Source organism: Asterias rubens, chromosome 7, assembly GCF_902459465.1.
Source record: "Asterias rubens chromosome 7, eAstRub1.3, whole genome shotgun sequence".
NCBI lineage: Eukaryota > Metazoa > Echinodermata > Asteroidea > Forcipulatida > Asteriidae > Asterias > Asterias rubens.
Window position 1 is genome coordinate 18800926 of NC_047068.1, and position 26268 is coordinate 18827193.

General features: G+C 38.1%; 2 protein-coding genes and 1 long non-coding RNA gene across 10 annotated transcripts in view; 1 reads left to right on the forward strand and 2 right to left on the reverse strand.

The window, feature by feature from the left end:
* The window catches only part of LOC117292975 (amino acid transporter AVT1E-like), a 14149-nt gene extending 9651 nt beyond the window's left edge, over positions 1–4498 (reverse strand). For both annotated transcript variants that reach the window (XM_033775158.1, XM_033775157.1), the window contains exon 1: positions 2918–4498. In XM_033775158.1, coding sequence (XP_033631049.1) covers positions 2918–3040 — 123 coding nt within the window. In that variant the 5' untranslated portion in view covers positions 3041–4498. The remainder of the gene's footprint in view (positions 1–2917) is intronic.
* Positions 4499–4556: 58 nt separating this feature from the next.
* Positions 4557–21470, reverse strand: LOC117292976. 5 transcript variants are annotated; one of them, XM_033775162.1, is made up of 8 exons: positions 21340–21470; positions 14599–14701; positions 13502–13658; positions 10075–10260; positions 8555–8796; positions 7344–7571; positions 6204–6402; positions 4557–5339 (listed from the first exon to the last, which is right to left on the reverse strand). In XM_033775162.1, exons 3-8 carry the CDS (start codon positions 13615–13617, stop codon positions 5180–5182), a joined length of 1131 nt encoding a protein of 376 aa, XP_033631053.1. In that variant the 5' UTR covers positions 13618–13658; positions 14599–14701; positions 21340–21470; the 3' UTR covers positions 4557–5179. The 5 variants fall into 5 exon arrangements, with proteins under 5 accessions (XP_033631053.1, XP_033631051.1, XP_033631054.1 ...); XM_033775160.1 differs by lacking the exon at positions 21340–21470 and adding an exon at positions 17504–17780; XM_033775163.1 differs by lacking the exon at positions 14599–14701.
* LOC117292978 lies at positions 11531–24608 on the forward strand. 3 transcript variants are annotated; one of them, XR_004519345.1, is made up of 4 exons: positions 11531–11678; positions 22385–22484; positions 23302–23415; positions 24098–24608. It is a non-coding gene; the product is annotated as an uncharacterized LOC117292978 (long non-coding RNA). The 3 variants fall into 3 exon arrangements; XR_004519343.1 differs by lacking the exon at positions 24098–24608 and having other exon boundaries at positions 23302–23762; XR_004519344.1 differs by lacking the exons at positions 11531–11678; positions 24098–24608 and adding an exon at positions 18777–18833 and having other exon boundaries at positions 23302–23762.
* Positions 24609–26268: the final 1660 nt, after the last annotated feature.

Here is a 26268-nt window from a genome sequence, read left to right on the forward strand (position 1 = left end):
CTTTGTTGTCTCTCACGGTTCACTATTGCTATTTACTTAACATGTTTATGAATGGTTTAAATCATGCACGGTGTACCCCTGTGTAGATAGACCGTACGGTCAACAAAACAATGATGTGTTCAAATCAACAAAATGCACTATAAGAACAAAGATGCTGTAACGGAGATGGGGAAAATGTGCATTCCATGATCCATACCCTTCATGGGGTTTTTAAAATCCTGTTTCAAACATTTGTAAGATTCCATCTCTCTATGTACAATCTCAAACAGCGTAAAAAACCCAATGTTAACCTAACGCAAAAATATGATGACAGTGTCTTTTTATACACCTGGATGAAGCGAAGCATTTATGGTAGCCTGGCTCATTCATTTAATGTCAGTACCACAACCACAATATATGAAATACTGAATACCAATAATGGTGATAGCAGTATTATAGGCATAATGAATCCATTGTTAATACACACACCAATGCTTATGTTTAAAAATACAGCTGCACAACCTGTTATATCACTTTTATCAGGGGTTGATTTATAAGTTTTATAAATTTGTAGTATTTCCATCTATTGTCCCGAACATTATTATCCAATCCCTGACAGCTAAACCCCGATATATTTTTTTACATCTGTAAACTATGGGCTCCTGTTTAGGCTTCATAGAATATAAAAAAACAAAAAACAATTGGCTTCCTGTTTAAATGTGGCTTTATACAGAGAGCCGGAGCTCAAAGCCATGGTTTTGAGAAGGGGCAAATCAAGGGATTTGAGAATTAGAAGGGGCAGTAGAATATCCCTTATAATATAACTTGTGAGCAGTTCCTCTGCCACCAGACCATGAGACTTTTAGCACTCAAATCATGTGCAACCAACCATTTGCAGTATTTAGTATTATGTGATAAAGCTTTTATACACTTTCGGTACAGAAAAAAATTAAAAGTTCACAGATTTACAAATAATTTACAGGGTGTACAGAAGGTAATGGTGAAAGACTTGAAATCTTGAAATATTATTCCATGAAATGCTTTACTTTTTGAGAAAACATTAAAACAATATCAATTCTCGATAGCGAGAGTTCATTTTAAACACATGTCATGACACGGCGAATTGTGGGGAAACAAAGGGTGGGTTTTCCCGTTATTTTCTCCCGACTCCGATGACTGATTGAGCCTAATTTTTCACAGGTTTGTTATTTTATAAACACGAAGTGTGGGCTTTGGACAACACTGTGCACCGAAAGTGTCCAATGGCTTTGACACAAGTCTCCCATTTTGAGATAATTATGAATGTATAATCCAAGATGTTTGACCGTTTGTGATTGGTGGAGAGGTTGGTCGATTACCAATCTCTACACCAATCCGGTGGCGGCATGCACAATAAACATGACCTAATGGTGGGAAGCATGATGGATGATGGTTTGTGTTAGTCGATATTAAACAAACCAATATTATTTAAAGGCAGTGGACACTATTGGTAATTGTCAAAGACTAGTCTTTACAGTTGGTGTATCTCAACATATGCATAAAATAACTAGCCTGTGAAAATTTGAGCTCAATCGGTCATCAAAGTTGCGAGATAATAAGGAAAGAAAAAATCACACTTGTCACACGAAGTTGTGTGCGTTTAGATGGTTGATTTCGAGACCTCAAGTTCTAAACTTGAGGTCTCGAAATCAAATTCGTGGAAAATTGCTTCTTTCTCGAAAACTATGGCACTTCAGAGGAAGTCGTTTCTCACATTGTTTTATACCATCAACGTCTCCCCATTACTCGTCACCAAGATAGGTTTTATGCTAATAATTATTTTGAGTAATTACCAATAGTGTCCACTGCCTTTAAGTTACCACCATATTATTACAAAGCTTGCCAAGGACCAGTATCAGTTTCTATTATACCATGGCATTATAGGTTATGCAAGTGCTCCTTATTTTGTATAAAAGCATTGCTTAATGAAACGTTTTGCAAAATAGGCAACATTTTAATGGTAATGCTGATTTATTGAAGTCTTGTCATAATTAAAGCCAACATTTTGAAGATCTGCAGGACCCAATTTCATAAAGCTGTTAAGCAGAAATTACTGCTTATCGAAGCAAGAAATGACCAAGGTACCAGTAACAGCAATGGTAACTGTATAGCATCCTGCCTGTCAACTTGTTTTGCTAAGCAAGTGGTATAGTAAGTTTTTGTGCTAACAGGCTTTATGAAATTTGGCCCTGAAACATGCACCGTGGCCAATCAGGGCTTAAACTGTTAAGCAGAAAATACTGCATAGTAAATTTCTTTGCTAAGAAAACAATGATTAGGGCACCAGTTGCAACAATGTAAACTTTATGGAATTTAGTCTGGTAACCAGTTTCTGTTAAGCATGATTTTTCTATGCTGAGCGAATGTTATGCTTATCATTTTTGTTATTATTAATTCAGCCATGTCTCAAAAACAAAAACACCTCAGTATACAAATAATCTGTTTGAAGAAATTAAATAAATAAATAAATAAAAAAACAAATAAGTAAACAACAAACATTAATGTACATATCCAGTTGGCCAGGATTACCCAAAGTGTATACTCAAATACAGTAACTCAAAAGTCTGCTAATCCAAACTTGAAAATTCGAACATCAGTAAAATACATACATTTATAAATTAAGAAGAAACAAGCTTACAGGCTTTATGAAATTAAATAAACAGTGCAAGTCTCGTGCGCATTCAAACATTGGGACCGTTAAAGTGCGCGGGTTTGTTTCATTCACGGGTGTGGGGAACTTTCAATACACAACTCTCCTCTTTCATTTATACACTGATTGCATAGCCCTACATAGGACTCTTCCTCTGTGCTGTCACTGTAGTAAAGACGAAAGTGTAAGGCCGCCAGGGCTAACTGATTGCACTAATTTCTGAGGTTCGTTATTAGCCCAAGAACTAACCTGATCCGTTGGTTGCAGTTTCTCCGGTACCTCATCACTATGCGTGTACAATGTAGTCTTATATTTCTGTAGTGGAATAAGGAGTTCTTCGCGTTTAGCGGAAGGCCCACCGTTCGTTTCCATCTTGCTTTACACACAGACTGAATCTTCACCCTTGCAGTCCTAGAGAACCAACACCAGGGTTCTCACCTGATGAACCATACGGCAGCATTGTGTTGGTCACGGTGCCTGCATACCTCGTTCATCATAACTCTGACTTGACTTACCTATGATATGCTTTTTGCTCTATGCTTTTTGTTAGTTTCAGGGGTCTAATGTGAAAACTTTCAGGCTTTATGATGGCAAAGCATTATGTATTAGACCTTGCTGTACCGTGATGTGTCCTTGCTCTATGGTGTTACCTGGATCGCTTTTGTGCTAACACATCGAACCAAAACACTATTTCTATGTTGGGCGATTTTTTGCTCACTGTTGGTATTCGGTAAATGCTATTCAGTTTCTGGTGATTGATTTAATCCTTAAATCTACCATGATGAGATTTGATTGTACTGTCAGAACTGCATTACTTCGTGACAATAACCAACGGAATGCGGTATATGTTTTATTTAATGTCTAGCGCACTATCTTGCAGTCTAATTCCTTATCTTTAAAAGTACAAAATATTGAATGTTTCCTTACAAACAGAAGAAGTATCAGTAGAAGTTAAGTATATCTGAATCAACTTGTAAAACAGTAGAAGTATCGAACTTGAATTTAAATGTTATCGACAAAATATAGTACACCGCAGAGTAAACCCTATAGGGTTAGTCTTACCGCAAACCCAATATTGCACGAAGTCACATATTGGTTTCTAACTGACTGTGTGCTCTTTGTGGTCGTGGAACTGTTTTGGAAAAGTTCACCTATGCCCCAAGGCGCTGTGGCACAAACACATTGCAGCCAAATGGAACACCATGTGTAAGCAAACCCCTTCTCTTTATAACGAAGGCATAGGTGTACTTGGTTCTTTACGTGCAATAATTAAGAGCCAATGCCGGGATTCGATCCTAGACTTTAGTGACCAGAAACACCAGATCTTGAGCGCGTTTGCGCAGGTTGTAGTAATCGAAAATTAAGCATCTATTAGTCATGGGGTCTTGAAATGCCATTTCTCAACTTTAAAAATAGTGGAGACGAAAATATTTATATCGAGGATTAGCTTTCAGCTTAACAGCTTAAGACCTTTGCATTTCCTTTCCTGTTAAAAAAAAAATCTTTACTTTGCATCATGAAACCTCCACCAGGCATAAAATTTAATATAATTTTTCTATAAAAAAAAGGGTTTGAAATTTGAAACCATCATAACTATATTCCCATTCTTTACACAATTTAAAAATTAAAAATTGCCTACCTTACATTACGTTAATTTAAGTTTAGTCCCATTTGAGTTTGAATAAACAATATTTCCTTTCTCGTGTATGAATAACATAATTTTTACTCTGCGTTACTTTGTATTGCAACTTTGCCAGGATAACTTTCCGTATGGCGCCACCTCTTTTTCACTCATTTTTACAAAAAGGGATATATTAATCAGGTAAATTAGATACTATATTATTTTATTTCGAATGAAAAAGTGGTGGCGCCATACGGAAACTTTTCCCTTTGCCAAATGACATTAATGCTATTATTAAAACATATAGTTTTTGTTACTAAATAAATTGTTATGACACGTCTGTCTCTAAGCGAGTCAATTCTCATTTTGAAATCCATTTGAATTAATGCAAAAAAATATTAGTTAAATACGAAATTAAATTTAGGCCTATACTTCTTGCTGTCCTGCTTAAGGATTTTATGGCTACATAAGTACAGTCCTAAATGTGTCTTCCTTTTCAAGTGCATTATTAGTTATTTCAATTGATTATTACGAGCCCCATGAGGGGTTATTTTGGAGTTGTATACAACGTGGTCAGCTCAATACGGTGTGGCAAGTTTGATAAACTTTGGACCACCATCAAAGTTGGTTTACAAAGAGCCATTCCAACAGCTCTATCCATGTATACATCTCTTTGGTACTCCTTTCCTGGTGCATGTTTCCCTCCATCCTACAATCTGGACTGTTTTAAGAGGAATATCAATTCTTACATTCAGCTCCCATGAGTTATTTTTTGTATTTATTGAGTTTTCTTCCTGTGAACCCGATACCAAGAGTGGCTTTTTTAAGCCTTGTTTTGGCGTCATTGCAAACAAAGAAATACAAAATACAAAATAAAATTGCATGGTATATCAAATGTGAGCGGCTGTTGCGTTGATATAACACGGTGAATTGAAGAGGGTATCTCCTTTAGCTATGGACATAATAGCAATATAGCCAGTGATACCCATTACGACTGGACACAAGGCTATGATGAGTATACATGCTACTGTATCAAACCTGTGCCAAAACCTGAGATAAAGAGACAACAAGATATGTAAAAGTTATTAAACAATATTAGTAATGTATTGAATTGAATTGAATTGCGCATCTCCATGACCAGCCTGCATGCTCGAGGGCGCATTACCAAAAGAAAATACACACAAAGAAAAGTTTTAGAAAAAGTAAAAATTAGCAAAATAGAAACAAAGCCTTTATTGACCGCTCCGGACACTTTTGCATATGCAATCGTGCCCGGGGCTATGCAAAAACCGTGGACATTATACATGACTGTGCATGTATGTGCGCGCGTATTAAGCGAGCGTGCATGTTATGCAGCATGAATATTCACGTATTTTATGATTGCAGTGAATACCTAACGGCCGAACATTTCCCATGTCATTCATGACATGCACTTAGTTAGTATGTAAAAAAAATGGCAAACGTGTTCCGTCGACCAAGGGCGTTTAATTTACTGCAAGGACGGTTTTGCACGGGGGCGGACACAACTGCATATGCAAATGTGTCCGGGCGGACACAATTGCATTATGCAGCAGCGTCCGGGCGGACACGATTGTAAATGCAAAACCGTCCAGCGGACATTATTGCATATTATTGTATATGCCCTCCGGATAGTATTGCATAGAGGACACAATTGCATGCGACACCGGTTCCGCATACTCCTAAAGAGTTAAAATGGTTATTAGGAATGTTTAGGGCCGGTGAACATGGATAACAATGTCAGGCACTTTTATGGGTCTAAAGTAAAAGTTGGCTTGGAGGCCTAACACGTTGTTAGATTTTGCCAGCAGAACTTGCACTATACCACTCGGCCATGACACGCCAGTGGACTAAAAAGTATTTGTCACTAAGTTTTCTCAACTTGGTTTTACTCACGGATTTTCTGAAGAACTTTCCGGCATGTACATGTTTCTCAGTTTTAAATAGCTGAGTGGTGGTGCAATGAATATCAAGAAAGGTGCTGCAAAAGCCGACAGTAATGTGACTAGGACGGAAAACTGTGGTACAGTTTCTGCACAAAGTACCTGTAATGAAACAAGCACTGTGCGAACTGCGATTCGTTTGCATCCAAACTCTGCAGAAAGAGAAGAATAAGAGAATCAGATTTGAGATTTGTCGGTTTATGGAGTTACAGCTCGGTTCATACTTCCTGCGAATGCGATACGAATGCTGACGTCACAAATTCGCAACGAAAAAATCGCAGCAGTTCAACTATGCTCAACTCACTTGCGAATATCGCTGCGAAAGGAGGGTTGTGACGTCAAATTCACGTCAAATTCGCTTCGCATTCGCATTCGCATTCGCATGAAGTATGAACCGGGCTTAATAGGCAAGAAGAAACCATAAATAAATGGTAAGCATGCAGGTAGAAAACCGTGTGTAAATATCTTTTGATGGGAGTGTTGACTCTGAAAAGAGCCGGTGTGGTCTCGACGTTTCGAACAGTGTCTTCTGCTCGTGTTCAGGAGAAATAGGCCATTGACGGCACACTTTCTTCAAAGGGTTTTGATACCTTTGTAGATTAAGTTTTCGGTCATGACATAAGTTCTTACACACTGTAAATGAAGATGTTTAATTGACCTGTAGAAGAGACAGCCTCATTGTTAGTCGTCAAATTTTCGAGGGAAAAAAAAGGTGACAATCACAGAGCAATGTTTTGAGGAGAATCGCGTAAATCCGTTGTACTTTCTGAAATAATTTCCTTGAAATTGTTTTACTCATTTCCCAAAATCCATACATTCAGCAAGTAATATTGTAAGGAAAGCTTTCTACCACCATTATTATTCAAACTGTGTAAGTTCAATGTAAATATGTGGACGTTTGTCTTTTGTGTCATACAAAAACAAACCAAACCCCCTAATCATGACACACCAACTTCCAAACAAGTTTTTGGTGGCGTTTGGTTAATTTTATCTGAATTTTGATTCAATTAAAGCGGTTTTGGTTAGTTGTGAAGATTTGAGTAAAACGAAAGGGTCATTGATGACATGTACTATAGAATTAAGATGTTGTTACCTTCTGGTATATTAAGAACTTCTTCAGTGTGTTGAAACATCGGACTGTTCTGTGGAACAATAACCAGCGCGCTATGAATGACCAATACCACGGCAGAAGAAATCACTGCAACTCGATCGGGCAGAAGGTACAAAATGCTCACTCCAGTCTTATTTGAACTGCTTATTACAAGACTAGCAAACGAGAAGTAGCCGGTAATAACTGCACATGCTATTATACCACCAGTGACTGCAAGAAAACATAAAACATCTATATTAACGTCATGTATTGATAAAAAAAAAAGGTCTAGAGATTTTTCTAGAGATCATTAAGTCATTTTGTTCTGATCGTCAGAACTTCACCATGATGTTGTGCAATAAAAGTGGTCTTTAATTCTTAACAAAATACTAGAGCACAATTACATTAGCTTGAAGGATTTGGGTACTTTTTGTTACACAAAACTAACACAATGTCCAGAGATTTACATTAAAGGGAAGGTACACTATTGGTAATTGTCAAAGACCAGTCTTCTCACATGGGTATCTCAACATAATATGCATAAAATAACAAACCTGTAAAATTTGAGCTCAATTGGTCATCGGAGTCGGGAGAAAATGATGAAAGAAAAAACACCCTTGTTGGACGAATTTGTATGCTTTCAGATAGGAATAACAGACTTTTAGCCAGAGAAATATTTCTAAGGATGCGCACACATTTTTGAGCAAATGGATTTTGTTGGTTAGTCTGCTGCCACCAAAGGTCACAAGAAATGACATTGAAATGCTCAGTATGTGGGATTACATTAGCCTGAACTGCTGACGTCATACTTCGAGGCTCGTGAATTACGCCAGAGTTCTGCTGTTGAGCCCACTTACATAATCACCTTTGACCACACATCATTTCACATGGCCTTCATGGGATTTGTAGTTAAATCATACGTACATGCGTATACATCAACTAATACCTGTCATGTGACCAGTATAGTAAAGGTTCGTTATGTCTGTGGTGCGCACTGTGTCCAGTATGGACTATGCACTTGCATGTAATGTCGTTTCTGAGGATTTTACTGCATAACAATTATCTCAATGTGAAATGAATGTAGGTAAAAGGGGATTATGGACGGTGATTGATCTAGGCTACAGAGGCCACTCTCTGGGTAAGTCACGAGCCTCAAAGTGTGACGTCAGCTGTTCAGGCTAATCCATCTTAATTTATTATGACGTTTAACGTACTTGTAAAGGTTGTGACGACACACGTGTTGAAATCCTTGGGCTTGCGCATATCACGTTGAATGACTGGTACAGTGAAGTGCACGAAAGGTATATAAATAGCGATACCACATAGTGATGATAGGGACCATGCATCAAAGGAAGGAGGAGGGGGATGCACAGATGCATCGTAGCTAATTACAGCAGACACTATGAGGATGATGAAACAAAGTACGGATGTGGTGTAACTCACTGCACTGACTGGCCTGCAAACAAAATAAAAAAATTGTATCAAGTGGAGCTCCATGTTTAAATGTAGCACTATAGATATAGACCTGTTCTCGTGTTATGTACGAGAAGTGCCCTCAATCCACTAAGGCTAAATTAGTAGTTTTGGCCGATTTTCTACCTTCTTGGTAAGCAGGTCAGGTTTTTTTTTTTTTTTTTGGGGGGGGGGGGGAACTGCGATTTCTCCCGAATTCTGATAATCTACTATGCGGTATAGTATAAGTAGAACATAAAGAATGACAAGTTTTCAGAAGAACATATAAATCGCCCAGCAGGTAGATACACACATTGTGTTAGCACAAACCAAGTTTAATAATTGATACCTCACAATGCAATGCCTCAAATCCCATATAGACGTGTTTACCAAATTTCTTTGTTATATGAGTAGGTCGTTCGTCACCTCATGGCTTATTTTGAAATGCATAGGACTACAATTAAAACAATGCCTCAAGATCAAGAGAAGGTTTGTAACCATGCTCGTTATCCCACTTGTTTCTGAGTTGGCTGCCGGTATGGCAGGAGATCCTGTCCCCATATGGCTAACTGTGTGTACAAACTTTTTCTGATAGCGCCCTCTTTTCAATCAACATCCTCCATGTGCATTTGGGGGACAGCATTTTCGGCGACAGATTTCCCTACGACACCGGCGTTTATAGAAACAAAGCTAGAAAGCAAATTTCACCTGTAGACGAGCAGAGTATAAATGTTCGAAACGTCGAGACTTACTCGGCGTCTCAGGGAATTCTGTCCGCCGGAGATTCGGGAAGTTAACATGGGTTGGAGAAGGATGATTCAAAAGAGGGCGCTATCAAAGTAAGTATTATAGAGTGCGTTCGTTTAGCTTCCCTGGGTCGACCCCGCTACGTTCGAATAGCTTTGATGTCATTCCAGGGGACTCACCTGGGTCAGCCCCCAGTGCCCTAAGTGGGTCACTTAGGGGTGACCCGAGGTGCATGGCGTCACCACGAGAGGGCGAGTGTGATCGTTCGATTAGCTCTTGCTAGGGGCTCGACCGGTTGAGCACTACAGGGTCGACCCAGGGAAGCTTATCGAACGCATCCCTAATGGGGGGGGGGGGGGGGAGGGTGACCGAATCTCCGGGGAACAGATACTCCTCCACACCGGCTCTTTTCAGAGCCGAAAACTCTCTCAAAATAGATACACTACATGTTTGTACTTGCGGGTCCGCAAGTTTACTATATTATTCTAAATGCAATCAGATTCCGATTTTTATGAATACCTGTGACATCACATACCATGAGTCTTTGGGTGTACCGAGCCACATAATTGGACAAATAATCAGGCCAAAAACCGGCGGCCAGTAGCAGTATGTCCCATGGGCTGATTGACCAACTAAGATGTACAGTAAATCACCAATCACTAGCAGCATCAAAGGGCCTCCTGTGAAGCTACAAATACCCACCAGACTACTGATTGCCGATCTGGGGGAAAAATATAATAAAATACCGTGAATTCTCTCAGAAATTTCATTCACGGGTGACGGGAGTAATTTATTACCGATTTTAATCGAGTATTGGTTTTTGTGTACGACACATGGTGGCGCTATTGTAAAGCTGCGGCCAGATACACAGCTCTGGCAGCGGCCGTGCCAGAGCTCTGGCAGCGGCATCAGCGGTAGACGGGTCCCCTTTCATTTAAGGATAAGGACCATGCATGCATCATAGAGCAAGGGCCAAATGCTCTATGCTAGCATGCACAAATTGAGAAAATGACGAAAAAAGACCGGATTCTGTGATAAAAATAATTTTACCCAATCAATATTCTGCCCCAGTTAAGAATCCAGTACGCAGGATCTGTGCATACTAATTTAAAGTTGGGCTTAATTCTTAGTTGGGCCACATAACCCATACAATTAATGTGTATTTTTTCACACTTGGGGTTAAGCTGTTTTTGGATTAAAATACACATTCACAACCTATTCAAAGTAGTTCTAGATCACAAGCCGTGGAAAACGTTAATTAAAAAATAGAGATATTTTGCCTCATAGTATTGCCTTTTTTCGTCAGGTAAAAGCCCTGCTTGTGAGAAACGGCTCTCTCTGAATTAACGTAGTTTTTGAGAAGAAAGTAATTTCACACTAAAATATTTGGATTGAGTTCGTGAACTCAGCTGTGGTTTTGAATTCAAGGCATCTGAAAGCACACAACTTAATCAAATGTTCACAGGTTTGTTATTGTATGCGTATGATGTTGGAATACACCAAGTGAGAAGACTGGTATCCAGTGCATGCTTTTAAGCAATACACAGCAAATTAACAAAGAATTCAACTTCAGACTAGAAAAACACAAACGAGGAGAGAGCAAAGTGGTTATTGTTTTAAACCACAACCAGGCCCGTCTTTCGCATTCATGAGTTTCCATAGATCTGTATTGCAATAGGGAACGATTTAAAAACAAACAAAAAAACGCGACCAAAAAGTTCCAAAAACCAAACCTTAGAACATGGTCTAACAAAAAGTTGTCGTGAAACATGGTTGTCATATCACACTATACACCAGCCCCATGCTATTCGAGGGACAAACAGTGAATATTGTATGAGCTAAAATAAGCACCACGAAACGTTTACAAAAGAATCAGTCAACTAACAAAATAAGTGCAGGTTCACAAGCTTAATAGTGCAGACGGTCATGGTCATGTGTGAGAGTTCAACTCCATGCATGACATTTGCTTTTGTCGCTTTATGTATGCGAGTTTTTGGTATGTTGAATGCAAAATGCTTTTGAGGCATCGCATGGTGAGGCACCGGTAACGAAATGGTTTAACAAGAATCAGTCAACTGACAAAACAATAATGCCTGTCATGAGCTATAATAAGTAATGCTGTGCTTGCAGACTATCATGGTAATGTGCACATATGAATCTGTTAATGCTTTTTAACAATAATGGGGTGGTTCAGTGCATGATTAAAACCAACGCCAAATCGGGTCTTACTTGTTTTTGTTCCGTGTGCTTTGTTGGTCAATGTCATGGGGGGAAGAAATAAGATGTGAGTTTTTGTATGTTAGGCCTTGCATGGTGAGGTACACCTATGTAGTTATTCAGTTTTCGGTAACGAAATGGTCTACCAATAAGCAGTCAACTAAAAACAATAAAATGTCTGTTCATAAATAGCTAAAATGAGTGTAAGGCTTGCGGACTTCCATGGTAATAATATGCACATAATAAGAATGTGTTTACTGTTTTCATAATCATGGAATTGTTCATTGCATACAAATTTGGATTGCACATAACGCCATATCGGGTCTTATTTTTTGTCCTGTGTGCCTTTTGTTGGTAACGTGAGTTTTGGTATGTCGGTCGTTTTTTAAGGCATTGCATGGCGATGTACCAATTAGTATATAAAGTTTACGGGAACGAAATGGTTTACGAGAATCAGTCAACTAAAATTAATAAAAGTGTCCGTTGTCTGTTTACGATCTAAAATTAATATTAGGCTTGCGGACTTTTATGGGATGTGCACATAAAATGAATATGTTTTCGTAAAAAATGGGTGGTTCATCAGTGCATAGGGTTAGACTGAAAGCCATACGCCTCTCTTAATGCATGACGTCATAATTGTTACCCAAAATGAGGCTATGGGCGCACGTTCCCCATCGCCTCTACCCATCGCGGTCTTACTTGTTTTTGTCCCTAATTGTGCTACTTGTTGGTATGTGAGTTTTTGGTATTTTTGAGGCACTGCATGGCGAGGTAGCAATGTATACTCAGTTTTCAGTAACACGATGTGTATGTTTTATACTTTGCTTTCTTTAGAGATTGTCTTCAAGTTCTCAGGAAATAAATCTACACAGCAATGTAGATACACATTCACTCTCTTAACCGAGTGGTATAAGTTTTGCTCTTGTGAGAGTGAAAGTCAATCCGTGTCACTCTTTTTGAGTAAAATTTGAACGAACTTCACTCTCAATCGAGTTGAAAGTATCCGTCTTTCACTTTGTTTTCCATATGGCTCTTTGCAAGGGTGAGATGGCGGACAAAATGAGTAACTTTTCATCTAGGAAATAAAACCTTGGCCCAGCCTTCAAATATAGTTGGTGTTTATGGTTGTTGTTCAATTTTGCTGGATGTCCTGCCTCGGTCATGCACGACAACAATTTTTAATCATTGTCCATTGACACTTCATATGAATTGTGAATGCAATTTTCCTTTCTAGTAGAGTATGAAAGGTGTCTGTAAACAGTTCTATTAATATTGTCATTGCCTGCTATGGTTGGCTGGTGGCGATATATAATACCACCCCTCCGCATCCAAGTTGAAGCGTCTTGAACCAGAACAATTTATACCCAGTGTCTACATTATTTCGATTTTGTTTTTGCAATTTAAAGGTCAACCACAAACATCAAGCTTGGTGACTGGACGGGAGCAATTGCTTAACAAGGTCTCGTAAAAATGATCTCGTGCAAAAATTATGTTGTAAACCTTCGGTTCCAAAGTATTGCTTTAACGTGAGTGAAGGAAACAAAATCGCCAGCGTTTTCTTTAGATATTCTTGCGATGTCCATCTTGCGATGTCCCTATGTACAAAGTACGAATTAAGTAAATCGGATTCCCATTGTACAAAAGGGGATCAGACTACTCTCCCTCAGACTACTCTCGATGTGGAATGGGATAGATGAAGACCCTCATAAGTTAATATTGACAATTAACAAGTAAATGACCTCTACCTTGCACAAGGCCCGCCGGCTTCAAACGCGATTGCCCCGTACGGATGTCTGTCTAAACACCACCTCTTCTCGATCATATTCCAGCAACTTCCAAGAAGTGTAGCAGTGTACATCATGCTTATCAACAAAGCACTTAGAATTAAGATACCAACCCAACCTGCCATGTCAAGAAAAATAAGAACAAAATTGTAATGTTGTAATACCCTTCTTGAGTAATATTGTTTGATGTTATAAGACTTTGGCCCTGTTCAAGTCATGGCTTCGGCTCCGGCTCTATAAAAGCCGAAGTCCTTGTTTCTAAACGGACTTGATCATAAGCTGCACTCATAAAACCTGTAAGCATGTAAACTTGCTTAGCACATCAAAATCTTGCTCAACAGAACTTTGGTTACCAGCCCAAACTCCGTAAAGTTGCAACTGGTGCCCATCACTATTTCTTTTTTTGCTAAGCAGTATTTTCTGTGTCTCAAAGTGACATAACAAGAACTATTTTGAATTGTATATAACTAGGGCGGTCAGGTTGGCTCAGTGGTTTCTGTCCATGTATTTTACATATATGTACCCAAGTTCGAATCCCACACCGAAGCCTTGCATGTGGATTAGGGTTTTCAGTTCCTACCTGACTTTGTGGGTTTTCCCTGTATGGGTTTTCCTCCCACGTCTAAAACTGAAATTTATTCTTCTGTACAAAAACAAGTTGGTGTGATGTTTCCATTGGGATGCTTTGCCGAGTACAATTCAGATTCAGATTCAGGATACAGGGTTGTGATGTCAGTCGAATCAATTCAAGTGTATTAAACTGAGGTGGGAACATTGATCTCTAGTATATTGAGATATACTAGAGATCAATGGGTTGTACTGACTATGCGTAATTTACCACCATTTTTGATGTAAAACAATGGACAAATGCACGCGTGTACGCACTGCGCACGACTCTCAACCAACGGCAGCCTTTCACGGCTGCACGTTTCATCATAGATGGCGGCCAATGCGAGGGGTCTATTGGGGCCATAGTATAGAGTTATATAAAAGTTCTGAAATAAAACTCTGTGACTGGGGCCAGATTCTGTGTTGATTGTCGACTTATTTTGGTATACCCGTATATGCAACAACTTGTATCACAGCAGTTGTTCCAAAACCCGAAAATATGGCAGCGAGAGCGATACACGTCTGCCAAAAGTTCAGTCCATCTTCTTCAATCTGTGAAAGACGAAAACAAGTCTAGTACATCATCACACAATAAATATATAAAAGCAAACCAATCACCCTCTAGCATGGTGAAAGCATACATATAAGAGTGGGCTGACATCGTGTACAATTTGGTCTCGTTCAAAATTGGGCCTCTCCCTAAATTAATTTTGGCGGGATTTGCATGGACAGTTGGGTCTTATCCAAAATTGGGCACCTCTCAACTAAAGTTGACTTGAGATATGACTTGCATGACCCACAGTTGGGTCTTATTCAAAATTGGGCCTCTGTCAAATGTACTTGAAACGCGACTTTAAATATGGTCATTCTATGGGCTAGCCTATGCAGTTTGAGTTTATTCGAAATTGGGTATCTCGAAAATATTATTAATACGGGGCCTTCATGGTTGACGCTATTGTGGCTTTTTCAAACTTTGGCCTTGGACAAGAGTTCAGAGGGATTATGTTCTACAATTGGGCCTATTCAGAAAGTTAGTCACTCCCAAGTAGAGTTCTAGTACAGTCGGTGTAAAAATTGTTTATGTGAAAGCAAATGACCCCAAATTGTCGAAGCATTCCACATTGGTTAGACTTGGCAAGTCAACCATGCATCACAACAAGATCAGCCATCTATGAAAAGTCATTTCTAATTTTTTTTATGAAAGTATTTAAAAAAAACACAAACACTTTAGACTGTAAAAGGTAGCACATACATGCAGTTCGTGTAGTAAACAAACGAATTGTGTGTGGGTCGGGGTCGGGGTGAATGGGGGGGGGGGGGGGGGTTGAGGAACTGACTCAAAAAATTGCTGGGCCAAAATGTCATTCGGGGGCTGACGAGAAAGTTTCAAAGGCTTTTACACAAATTGAAAGTAGTTCGAGAAAAAAAGGAAAAATACATTTGTTAAAATGGCCATTCAGTATTTAAAACTTACAACACAAACATCGAATACTTTTTATAACGTTCCATAGTCAAGCTAATAATGCAGTGTTTCATTTGAGAAGAAAACTTATATGAACAATATTATGACTAATTAGTTACGAGAGTGTCTCACTAGCTTGTAGCTGAGCTGGTTTCAAAATATAACGAATACTGACTGACGTCACTCAACATTTGTAGGCATATTAAACGTTACATATTATTCCCACCGAGACACCAAATCTAAATAATTGTGAATAGAAAACAAAAACGTTTGTAACATCGTAGTTAAAACGGAATTAAAACGTTTGTAACATCGTAGTTAAAAACTGAATTATGGGCCTATAAGTCTAACGGCTTATATAAGTAGCATTAAAGGCAGTGGACACTATTGGTAGTTGCTCAAAACAATTATTAGCCTTAAACCTAAATCATTATAAGCATAAAACCTTGATTGGTGACGAGTAATGGGGAGAGGTTGATGGTATAAAACATTGTGAGAAACGGCTCCCTCTGAAGTGCCATAGTTTTCGAGAACGAAGTAATTTTCCACGAATTTGATTTCGAGACCTCACATTTAAAACTTGAGGTCTCGAAATCAACCATCTACAATATAAACGCACACAACTTCGTGTGACAAGGGTGTTTTCCTTTCATTATTTTCACGCAAGTTCGATGACCGTGTGAGGTTTGTCATTTTATGCATACGTTGAGACACACCAACTGTGAAGGGTATAGTCTTTGACAATTACCAATAGTGTCCACTGCCTTTAAAGTTGTTTGGCATACCCTAACATTGTACATTATGTGGAACTCTCTACCCCAGATAAAAACACAACCGAAGCACCTTTCGCAATGAAACAATTTGTGAATCATTAAAGGCGCTGGACACCATTGGTAATTACTCAAAACTATTATTAGCCTAAAACCTTATTTGGTAACGAGTAATGGGGAGCTGTTGATAGTATAAACCATTGTGAGAAACGTAGTTTTCGAGAAAGAAGTAATTTTACACGAATTTGATTTCGAGACCTCAGAATGAGATTTTGAGGTCTTGAAATCAAGCACCTGAGAGCACACAACTTCGTGTGACAAGGGTGTTTTTCTTTCATTATTATCTCGCAACTTCGACGACCAATTGAGCTAAAATTTTCAAAGTTTTTTTTTTATTGTATGCATATACACCAAGTGAGAAGACTGGTCTGTGACAATTACTAATAGTGTCCAGTGTCTTTAACATTGTTCTGAAGGGTATGTACACGTTTGGTACACGCTTCTCATATGCCCATTCCTAGTGGTCATACCCCGTGCAAACTTTTGCTCCGGAGTCTCAGCGCTATCTCAGAAACATAATATACCACCTTTTGAGTTAAAGTTTATCACGGTAATAGGCCTACAACTATATTTATTATATAAAAATAAACAAATCGAAAGGTTTCAAAAACCAGACACTAATGGTGATTACTCAAAATAATTTAAGCGTAATAATTTACTTGGTTACGAGCTATATTATGTAAAGCTGTTGATAGTATAACACACTGTGAGAAACGGCTCCCTCCGAAGTACAGAGTTTTTGCGAAGAAGGCTATGTCTCATTCAAATTTGATGTAAAGGATTCGGGTACTTTTTCAAAATGTCCACAGATTTACATTAAATACTTAAACCATGGAGGAATAAACTAAAGCCTTTTTTAGGCAGCAGATAAAAGCACACAAATTTGTGGAAAACGGATGAGCTTGATCTTTCTTACACTAATCTCTTGCAACTTAAAGAACAAATTTGCACATGCTTGTTATTTTATGCATGATGGATACACAATGTGAGAATACTGGTCTATGACAATCACCAAACGTGTCCAGTGCCTTTAAGTTGACACACAAACACCCATACACTCACATTTCGGATAGAACCTTCATCGTCACTATTTTCTTCATAGATGGTCCTCTCTTGAATCAACAGCTCCCCCGCTGCGAGACCCCCCTTCCGTGAAACCATCTTTAGAAGCCCCTATGCCATGAAGTATTTCTGTCTATACTGACGATGACTAGAGCAAGCTAGTCCAAACGCTGTGACTTCACGCTGTGGGAATTCACTCCGCAGCAGTGAAGTTTATGACGAAGTCTCCTCGATCCACTAAAGCTAGTACCGGCCGATTTGTCTAGTAAACTATGGAACGCCAAAGAGGCATTTAATAATCGGTGATGGTCTTTTGCAACCGGTGATCAAATTTGTCATCGGTGGTGGTCCTATGCGATCGGTGATCAACTTTAGCAATCGGTGATAAAACACGATCGGTGGTCCATTTTAGCGATCGGTCATGCATATTCATGATCGGTGATGGTATATAGCGATCGGTCACGCATATTCACGACCGGTGATGGCTTTTTGCAATCGGTGGTCAACTTTAGTGATCGGTGATGGCTTTTTGCAATCGGTAAACTTTAGGGATCGGTGATGGCTTTTTGCAATCGGTCAACTTTAAGGATTGGTGCTGGCTTTTTGCAATCGGTCAACTAAAGGGATCGGTGCTGGCTTTTTGCAATCGGTCAACTAAAGGGATCGGTGCTGGCTTTTTGCAATCGGTCAACTTTAGGGATCGGTGCTGGCTTTCTGCAATCGGTCAACTTTAGGGATCGGTAGTGGCTTTTTGCAATCGGTAAACTTTTGCAACCGGTGATGGAATTTTGGGATATCCGAATTTTGCGTCCGGTCGGTGCAGGCCTACTTCAAAATCTATGATTGTGTAGATTGTTGTTATTTTCTAGTTCACACCACCATGGAGGAATAAATTACACTCACCAGCGGGTTGACTGACTTGCCAAACATTTTTAGAAGAGTACCATTTTATAACTATAAGGGGGAACGCAACAAACATCAAATTAATTAGCTATTTCTAAAAAATAATAATAATAATAACAAAGGGGTAGAAGAGGGTGTGCAAGCGGATCTATGTCCCACAATTGGTTATCGTCTTCCGGAAATGGTGTGTGCCGGGGAAATACAAATAGTTATATTCAGTGAAGGGAAATGTTTTTGAACAAGAGTCTTTTAACCGATAGTTTTGTGTGTTAGGGGAAATCTGAAATCATACAAGTAGCCCCGTGTAAACAGACCCGGAGGTGAGAACATTATGACCACTCAAAAACCGTTTTTGATCGTGTTTTTTTAGGACAAGCACAGATATAGTAAAACCTGGACGCACTCAACACGTTTTATAAAAGGCTAGGTAAAGTATTATACAAATATTTCCTTTTAAACGGAGAGGCATGTATTAATTGAATCCAAGCTCTGACGTGGTATGACACTCTCATGGGGGACTGTACTTCACTGAATAATCATTCACTTGACCAGTTTATATAGGAGCAAACCCATATATATAGGAGCAAACCCACATATATAAGAGCAAACCCTTATATATAAGAGCAAACCCATATATATAAGAGCAAACCCATATATATAAGAGCAAACCCATATATATAGGAGAAAAACCATATATATAGGAGCAAAACCATATTATGTAATCTTTGCTTTGAACTAATTGTACAGATATTTCAGCGCCTGCACAGTAAGCGGAGAATGGTGGTTGTATAATAAATGGGCAGAATTTGGTTGAAACAGACAGAGCCATAAAACTGGGCCGTGTTCTATAGGGGAAATTATAGCTTGACATTTTGTGACAGTTTTGGTCTCTGCGACGTACACATACAAATACAGAGTCAGATACAGACATTACGGTGCAGAAATCGTGCAATTGAAATGTCTCATAAGAGCGCCCCCTATCGGCAGGAGTAGGAAAATAAAGGAGTATCCTACAAACTAATTATGTGTTTTTAAACACGTAAAATAATATCAAATGGAAGCTTTAGGATGTTTAGCTTAATTCCTATCATAAAACATATTAAAATTATTTATTAATTAACCACCAGTGACCCTCATATGCATATTAATTAGGAAATCTTTGCAGCATCATATCTCAAGAACTTCACGGCCGACTTTTCAACTGTTTGTTTTTAAAGACTCCTTGGGGGTTGGAGATTAATTTGAAAAAACTGTGACCTCAAGTTGACCTCTACTTCCGCGTCAACCGGAAGTGTCACCATATCTCAAGAACTATACAGCAGATTTTCAAAATATTTTCAGTTATAAACTCCTTAGGCATAAAATATTAACTTTAAAAAACCGTGACCTCAAGTTGACCCCTACTTCCTGGTCAACCGGAAGTGGGACCATATCTCAAGAACTATACAACAGATTATCAATTTTGGTTCAGTTATAGACTCCTTGGGCATTCAAGATTAGTTTGAAACAACTTTGACCCCATGTTGACCTTTACTTCCGGGTCAACCGGAAGTGAGCCCATATCTAAAAAAGTACAAAGCTAATGTTCAAACTTCAGTTATAGACTCTAAGGCAATAAATATTAGCTTTGGAAAACTGTGACCCCAAGTTGACCTCTACTGCTGGGTCAACCGGAAGTGGGACTATATAACAAGGGTGGGACTACACAACCGATTTCATAGACTCCTTGGCATTGCAGATTAATCTTTGGTAGCTGTGGGCCCATGTTGACCTTTACTTACGGGTCAACCGGGAAGTAAGACCTTATAACAAGAGCTACACAACTTTTTTGAAACCTTTTTTCAGTTATATATTCCTTGGGCAACGAAGCACATAATCCAAGCAAAACAACACGGAACAGCTTCGTGTTTGTTCACAAACACTTAATGTCTAGTTTAAAGTTGTTACCCCCACTTTCTTAAAATGTAGCCTCGCCCTGAAAATGGGAAAGATCCGGGATGGGTCCACATCTAAAAATGTTCTTCAGGGTAATTATAGCAGCTGTATGAAGTTTCGTGCTTTTACCACAAGTTGCATATTTTTCCACATGGGCCTTAGCAGCTGGACTAAAAATTATGTTATAAATCAATTCTATTGTAGTGGATGAAATAGGTTATTTGTTGTTTTCTCATCAAGTGCTAGCTTTGCAGTTTATTGTCACCATACAACTATCTTGGGAGACCCTGTGTTTATTTTTTTTACTCTGTTGAGGGGGTGGGGGGGGGGGGTCCATAATGAAGAGTGTGGCAGCACTACTTTAAAATATGCACAAATAATATAAGTAAGTAAATGGAAATGTTCAAATATTTGTTGTGATAAATTTATAAAAATATAAAAGCAGTTATTCATAAATAATTTCAAATTAATTGTAAGTCATGTCAAACATTACTCTTATTTCTAATATTTTTTTTTGACACAACTCGCCCCATTAAAATAACATTGCTCATACCGTGTGCATGGCTGCAGTGCCCGTAACCAGTGCTTTTTTACAATTTTTTGGACTTACATCCACTACCCATTTGCTTCAGCCGAAAACCTGACACTTGACCTCATGACCGATAAGCGGGGGGGGGGGGGGGGGGCACATGTCTTAATAAGAGTCAACAGACTTCGCTCCCAATTGATGTTTCTCCACTTATGGACTTAAACATCATAAATTTTAAGCACAGCTTTTCCTGAGTAGGCCAACACTAATTGCCTGATGTTGCATCCTAAACATAATATCAAGACGCCAGACGGCGAACTCAAATTGTTTGTGTTTGGTCTTTTTAAAATGTATTTGGGGGATGTTTGTGGCTTGGTATTGTGAAAATCATCACCTTATTTTAAATGTAACTCACTAGTACTACAACAATCCACAGGGTTTCCCCCAAAAAAACATAAAAATAACTTACAATTTTCTGAGCTCAGCCATCTTCTTCATGCTTCACCAAATTCAATACAGTTTTGACTCAGTCTGCAAGGGAGAGCTCTGGCTTACTACATCTTACTTCAAACACCTCACCCCACTGACTTCAAAACTGGTACTCTGAACATACTGTTACTTTCTCCACGTCATATCCAACCCTACCACTCTGTTCATTCATGTGCACCAGTGACATTCCCAAGAGATTCCTGAGGGACTACGCCCACTGAACAAAAGAGACCAACCCTAGCCTTTGTATAATGCCTTTATAATGCCTTTGTACTTATATTACAAGTATCACTTGCTCACCATGCCAAAACTACGATAAAGCAGCGGCTGCACAGTAGGCATCTAGTGCTTGCAGTTAGCAAATCATGGCCCTTCAGTTTAGGGAACAAAGATAATAGGCCTACATTAGTAAAACATTCCAAGCAACTTCAATGGGTCTACATGTGACACACTGCATGGGTCCAGAAAATCTAACCCCCCCCCCAAAAAAAAAAAAAAAAATGCAAAAATGGATAAACCATCACAATTGTTCAGACTCCTTGTTCAGTAACGAATATGCCTGCTTCGGTTGGTAATAAATGGTGTTCTGCATGCATCGTTGGTCCACGACATTCAACTGTTCATGTATACAAAAATTACCACTGGTTATCACAGTAAAAATATACGTTTCTAAATTTTGGGTGCTCCATTTAACAACAAATGGAATTTTTGAGGACTATACTTTTTCAACTTTTGGGGCCTACTTTTTCCAAATTTGGGTGCTACTTTTTCACCTATTGACTTTTACAATGGACAAAACTAATGTTTATGCTTTTTTGTAAGATTTTGATTACAGTGAAAGTCAGCACGTTCTGGGATCTCATTTTAAGCCAACAAGCTCTGCGATTAGCTTGTAATTGGAGGTGGGGTTGTTTTAACGGACCCCCCCCCCCCTGATCAAGTGTCCATGTTGATGTTTTTACTTGAAAGTACAAATTGTTTTTCTGCTACAATAACTTACTATTTTGTTGTGTTTACTTCTACAGGCATGTAGTCTCAAAGGAAATCTACTCATCAGCATGTCCTGTTATGAAACTCCAAAATCATCATACTGTCTGGGGTAAAACCTGACTTCGCTTCAAGCAGGTAATGGTATAAACTATTATTTGGTATACCCTTGGGTCAAGATATAAAAAGAAATCCGTGCAATAATGTTTGGTTAGAAGATTCTGGAGTTTCCCGCATGCTCTTCTGTTTTTTCGTCTTTCTGTGAAATGGGAATAAATGTATAAATGAATGAAGCACAGATTAAAAAAAAACTTTCAAGATAAGTCAAAGCTATTTAAAGCCATTATACACTTTCGGTACAGAAAAAAAAAGTTCACAGATTTACAAATAATTTACATGGTTTACAGAAGGTAATGGTGAAAGACTTCTCTTGAAATATTAGTCCATGAAATGCTTTACTTTTTGAGAAAACAGTAAAACAATATCAATTCTCGATAGCTGTCATGACACGGCGAAACGTGCGGAAACAAGAGTGGGTTTTCCCCGTTATTTTATCCCGACACCGATGACCGATTGAGCCTAAATTTTCACAGGTTTGTTATTTTATGTATAAGTTGTGATACACGAAGTGTGGGACTTGGACAACACTGTTTACCGAAAGTGTATAATGGCTTTAAAGGAGGCAGTCAATTATCAAAACATTGTAGTTTCCAAGGAATCCAAGGTTCGGGTTTTATACAGCATCCATTTCAATGGATATCATTTACTTTCATTTTCATGAAGAAAGCTTGAAAGGTGACCTGGAACTCCCAACTTAAATGGACAGGTGTGAATGATGCTTGCTACCTACCAACTTGCATTAATATGAACAATTTGCCTTGTAGCAGTAGTTTGTGCATATCAAACTTGTTTTGGGTAATTTTTGTGTATAATATTTACTTTCCTCTGCAAACAGAAATGCATGCCAATGATGTCTTCCCATCAACAAGTAGACATCTGAGATCTCCAAGAACCTTCCATCAGCCAAGTGTCTTCTCGTAACACTGGGATGTTCAAAGCGGATATTCAAGTATGTAGGCCTAAATCTTAGATTTGATTTTTAGACAAATTTCTGATCCCACGAATTTTTTGTAGTTCAAGATATTCTATTTTTAAAAACACTTCCAACAGATTTCGTATCATAACAAATGTTTTCAAGGCTTTTCATTGCCTAGCTTAAAATGACCATTCCAAGGCAACATGCCCCTTTAATGAATGATTATTAGTGTTAAAACCTTCTCACAAAAGTAAGACTTTACGTTTTTATGCATTGCGGGCACTGAGCTGTGATTTACTTACTTAACTTAATGCAAATCGTCTTTTTGGCCTGCGTGCAAAATGCACACATCATTTTGTGAAATGGGAATTGACTGTTTCCCTGTTGTTGTTTTTTCGGTTGCACAAACTGACGCACCTTTCACAGTTTGGTTATTAATTACTATTTTTCAGAACTTGTTGAAACTTCTTGAAAATATCATTGTCACAATTAAACCCTTACTTGACAGAGAAAGAGAAAACGAAGGTTCTCATACTTAGCTCCATATAAGAATAAAATATTCTGTTTCACGAGATAATAAATGATGTTAACAAGTCTTCAAGTTCAGAAATAATTTTTACCCTGCTTCAATTTTTCTTAAAACATCTTAAATTTCAAATGCCAAATAATAATTATTCAAATTTTGTTTTCTTCTTTTTATTTCTGTCCCTTTTAGAAAGGCTTGCTATTCTCCAATGAGATCTACTCATCCAAATAAAAATGTAGATGTTCAAGGCTGGGGCAAAATTTATTAGTTCTTTGGGACAGTCCTTTCATGCACGACCACGACCCTGCTGGTTTTAAATGGCCGTTTACGAACTCGTATAGGATTTGTTAGGGAACTTTTTCAAAATTTCCTCAGATTTACATTAAACTTACAGGGTTTGAAGATAATGATAGCAGAAAGCTTCCCTTCAAACATTCCTTACTGAGGTGCGGTAGTTTTTTAGATAATGAGTAAGACAAGTCACAAAATAATGTTTGCCTCAAAGAGACGAAAATTATTTTAGCATGTAAAATCCCTTTAACCAGTTATGATAGTTATCATAAGCATGTATAACTGGTTTTACATGCTAAAATTAAGACGAAATTTGTTTGCTATTGTACTCATTTCCCTAAAAAACTACAGCACCTTGCAGTAGGTACAATTTCAAGGGAAGCTTTCTACTATCATAATATTCAAACTGTGTAAGTTTGATGTAAATCTATGGGCATAGTGTTTTGTGTTAGGAAAAAGTACATAAAAAATATTGTGTAAATTTAATTTACTTTAAGGTCATCAGAAATTGAAATTTAAGCAGAATAAAACAAACTGATACTCATAAAACTTGTTTTCAATCAAGATTGTTTATGTAAATTAATACACTAACAATATGTTTCTGGTGACTACTAAAGAAAATTCTTCTGTAAAAAAAGACGTGTTATATTATAGAGATATAGAGATATATCCTCAATTTAAAGACATCCTTAAAGGCGGTGGACAATATTGGTAAATACTCAAAACAATTATGAGCATAAAACCTTACATGGTAACGAGTAATGGGAAGCTGTTGATAGTATAAAACATTGTGAGAAACGGCTCCCACTGATGTAACGTAGTTTTCGAGAAAGAAGTAATTTTCCACAAATTTGATTTCGAGATCTCAAGTGAGGTCTCGTAATCAAGCATCTGAAAGCACACAACTTCGGGTGTATTTTCTTTCATTATCTCACAATTTCGTCTGATAACCAATTGAGATCAAATTTCACAGGTTTGTTATTTTATGCTTATGTTGGGGAAGACTGGTCTTTGACAATTACCAATAGTGTTCAGTGCCTTTAACCAATTTTCTAATTTTCGGTTTCACATCCAGATTGAAAATTTAAAAACACAGTGTATAGTCTTGCTGTATTGCACTTTACTCTTTTACTTAAATAAACAGAGCTGTTTAGCTCTAGCTTTTGCATGCCTGATAATTAAACTATGTATTTTGTGTTTGCAAGATTATGCTTATACTCATTCAGGAAAGGGACGTGGCTGCAGGGACAATTCTCTATGGTGGTTGTAATTGTTTCCTGAAAAAGCGGACAACTATTGAAAAAATACAGTTCTATCGCAAGTCAAATGTTAACCCTTTTAGCTTAAAAATAAAAATGGATTTGAGAGAATTCACATGTTAAATGAGCTTGACAAACACAGTCAATTTATGGTTATACTTTTTAAGCGATGATGCCTTTGGGTAGTCTGCTATGGTTCATGAATCAGAATTAGCATGGTTACTCTTCCTGTAAACAATTACTCAATAAATTTATATGTGTCTGCGTTTAATTGATTGTCTTGAAGACACAATCTCATGACTAGGTCATATATTAGTGTATAATTGTATAAATTTCATAAAATTGCATTTATTGACCTCCTGGTAAATGTCGTTTAATATTACAAAAGAGTTTTGCTCAAAACACTTCAAATTTGAGAACAAACCGACACCTCTTTATGAAAAATGTAACTAGATGTCATATTAAAATATTACTTTCTTCTCCAGAATGAACTCTCGTTTTATTTCCAGAATGTTCCACTATTTGTGTTGCCTTGTTTTTCTGTTTGTACTTGTGGTAATGCTGAGGGAAAGTTTGTCTACATTATTAAAGGCACGGGACATGTTTGGTAAAATGTTAAGGACCACTCACTTGGTGTATCGCAAAGTCACTTTTGCATAAAAATAACAAATCTGTGAAATTTGGGCTAAATTGGTAAAGTTGCAGGAAACTATTGAAAGAAAAAAACAACCTTGTAGCATAGTATGCTTTCAGATGCCTTATTGATCAAGGTTTCAGGCCTGAAGTCGTTCTCAGATTCAAGAATTGTAG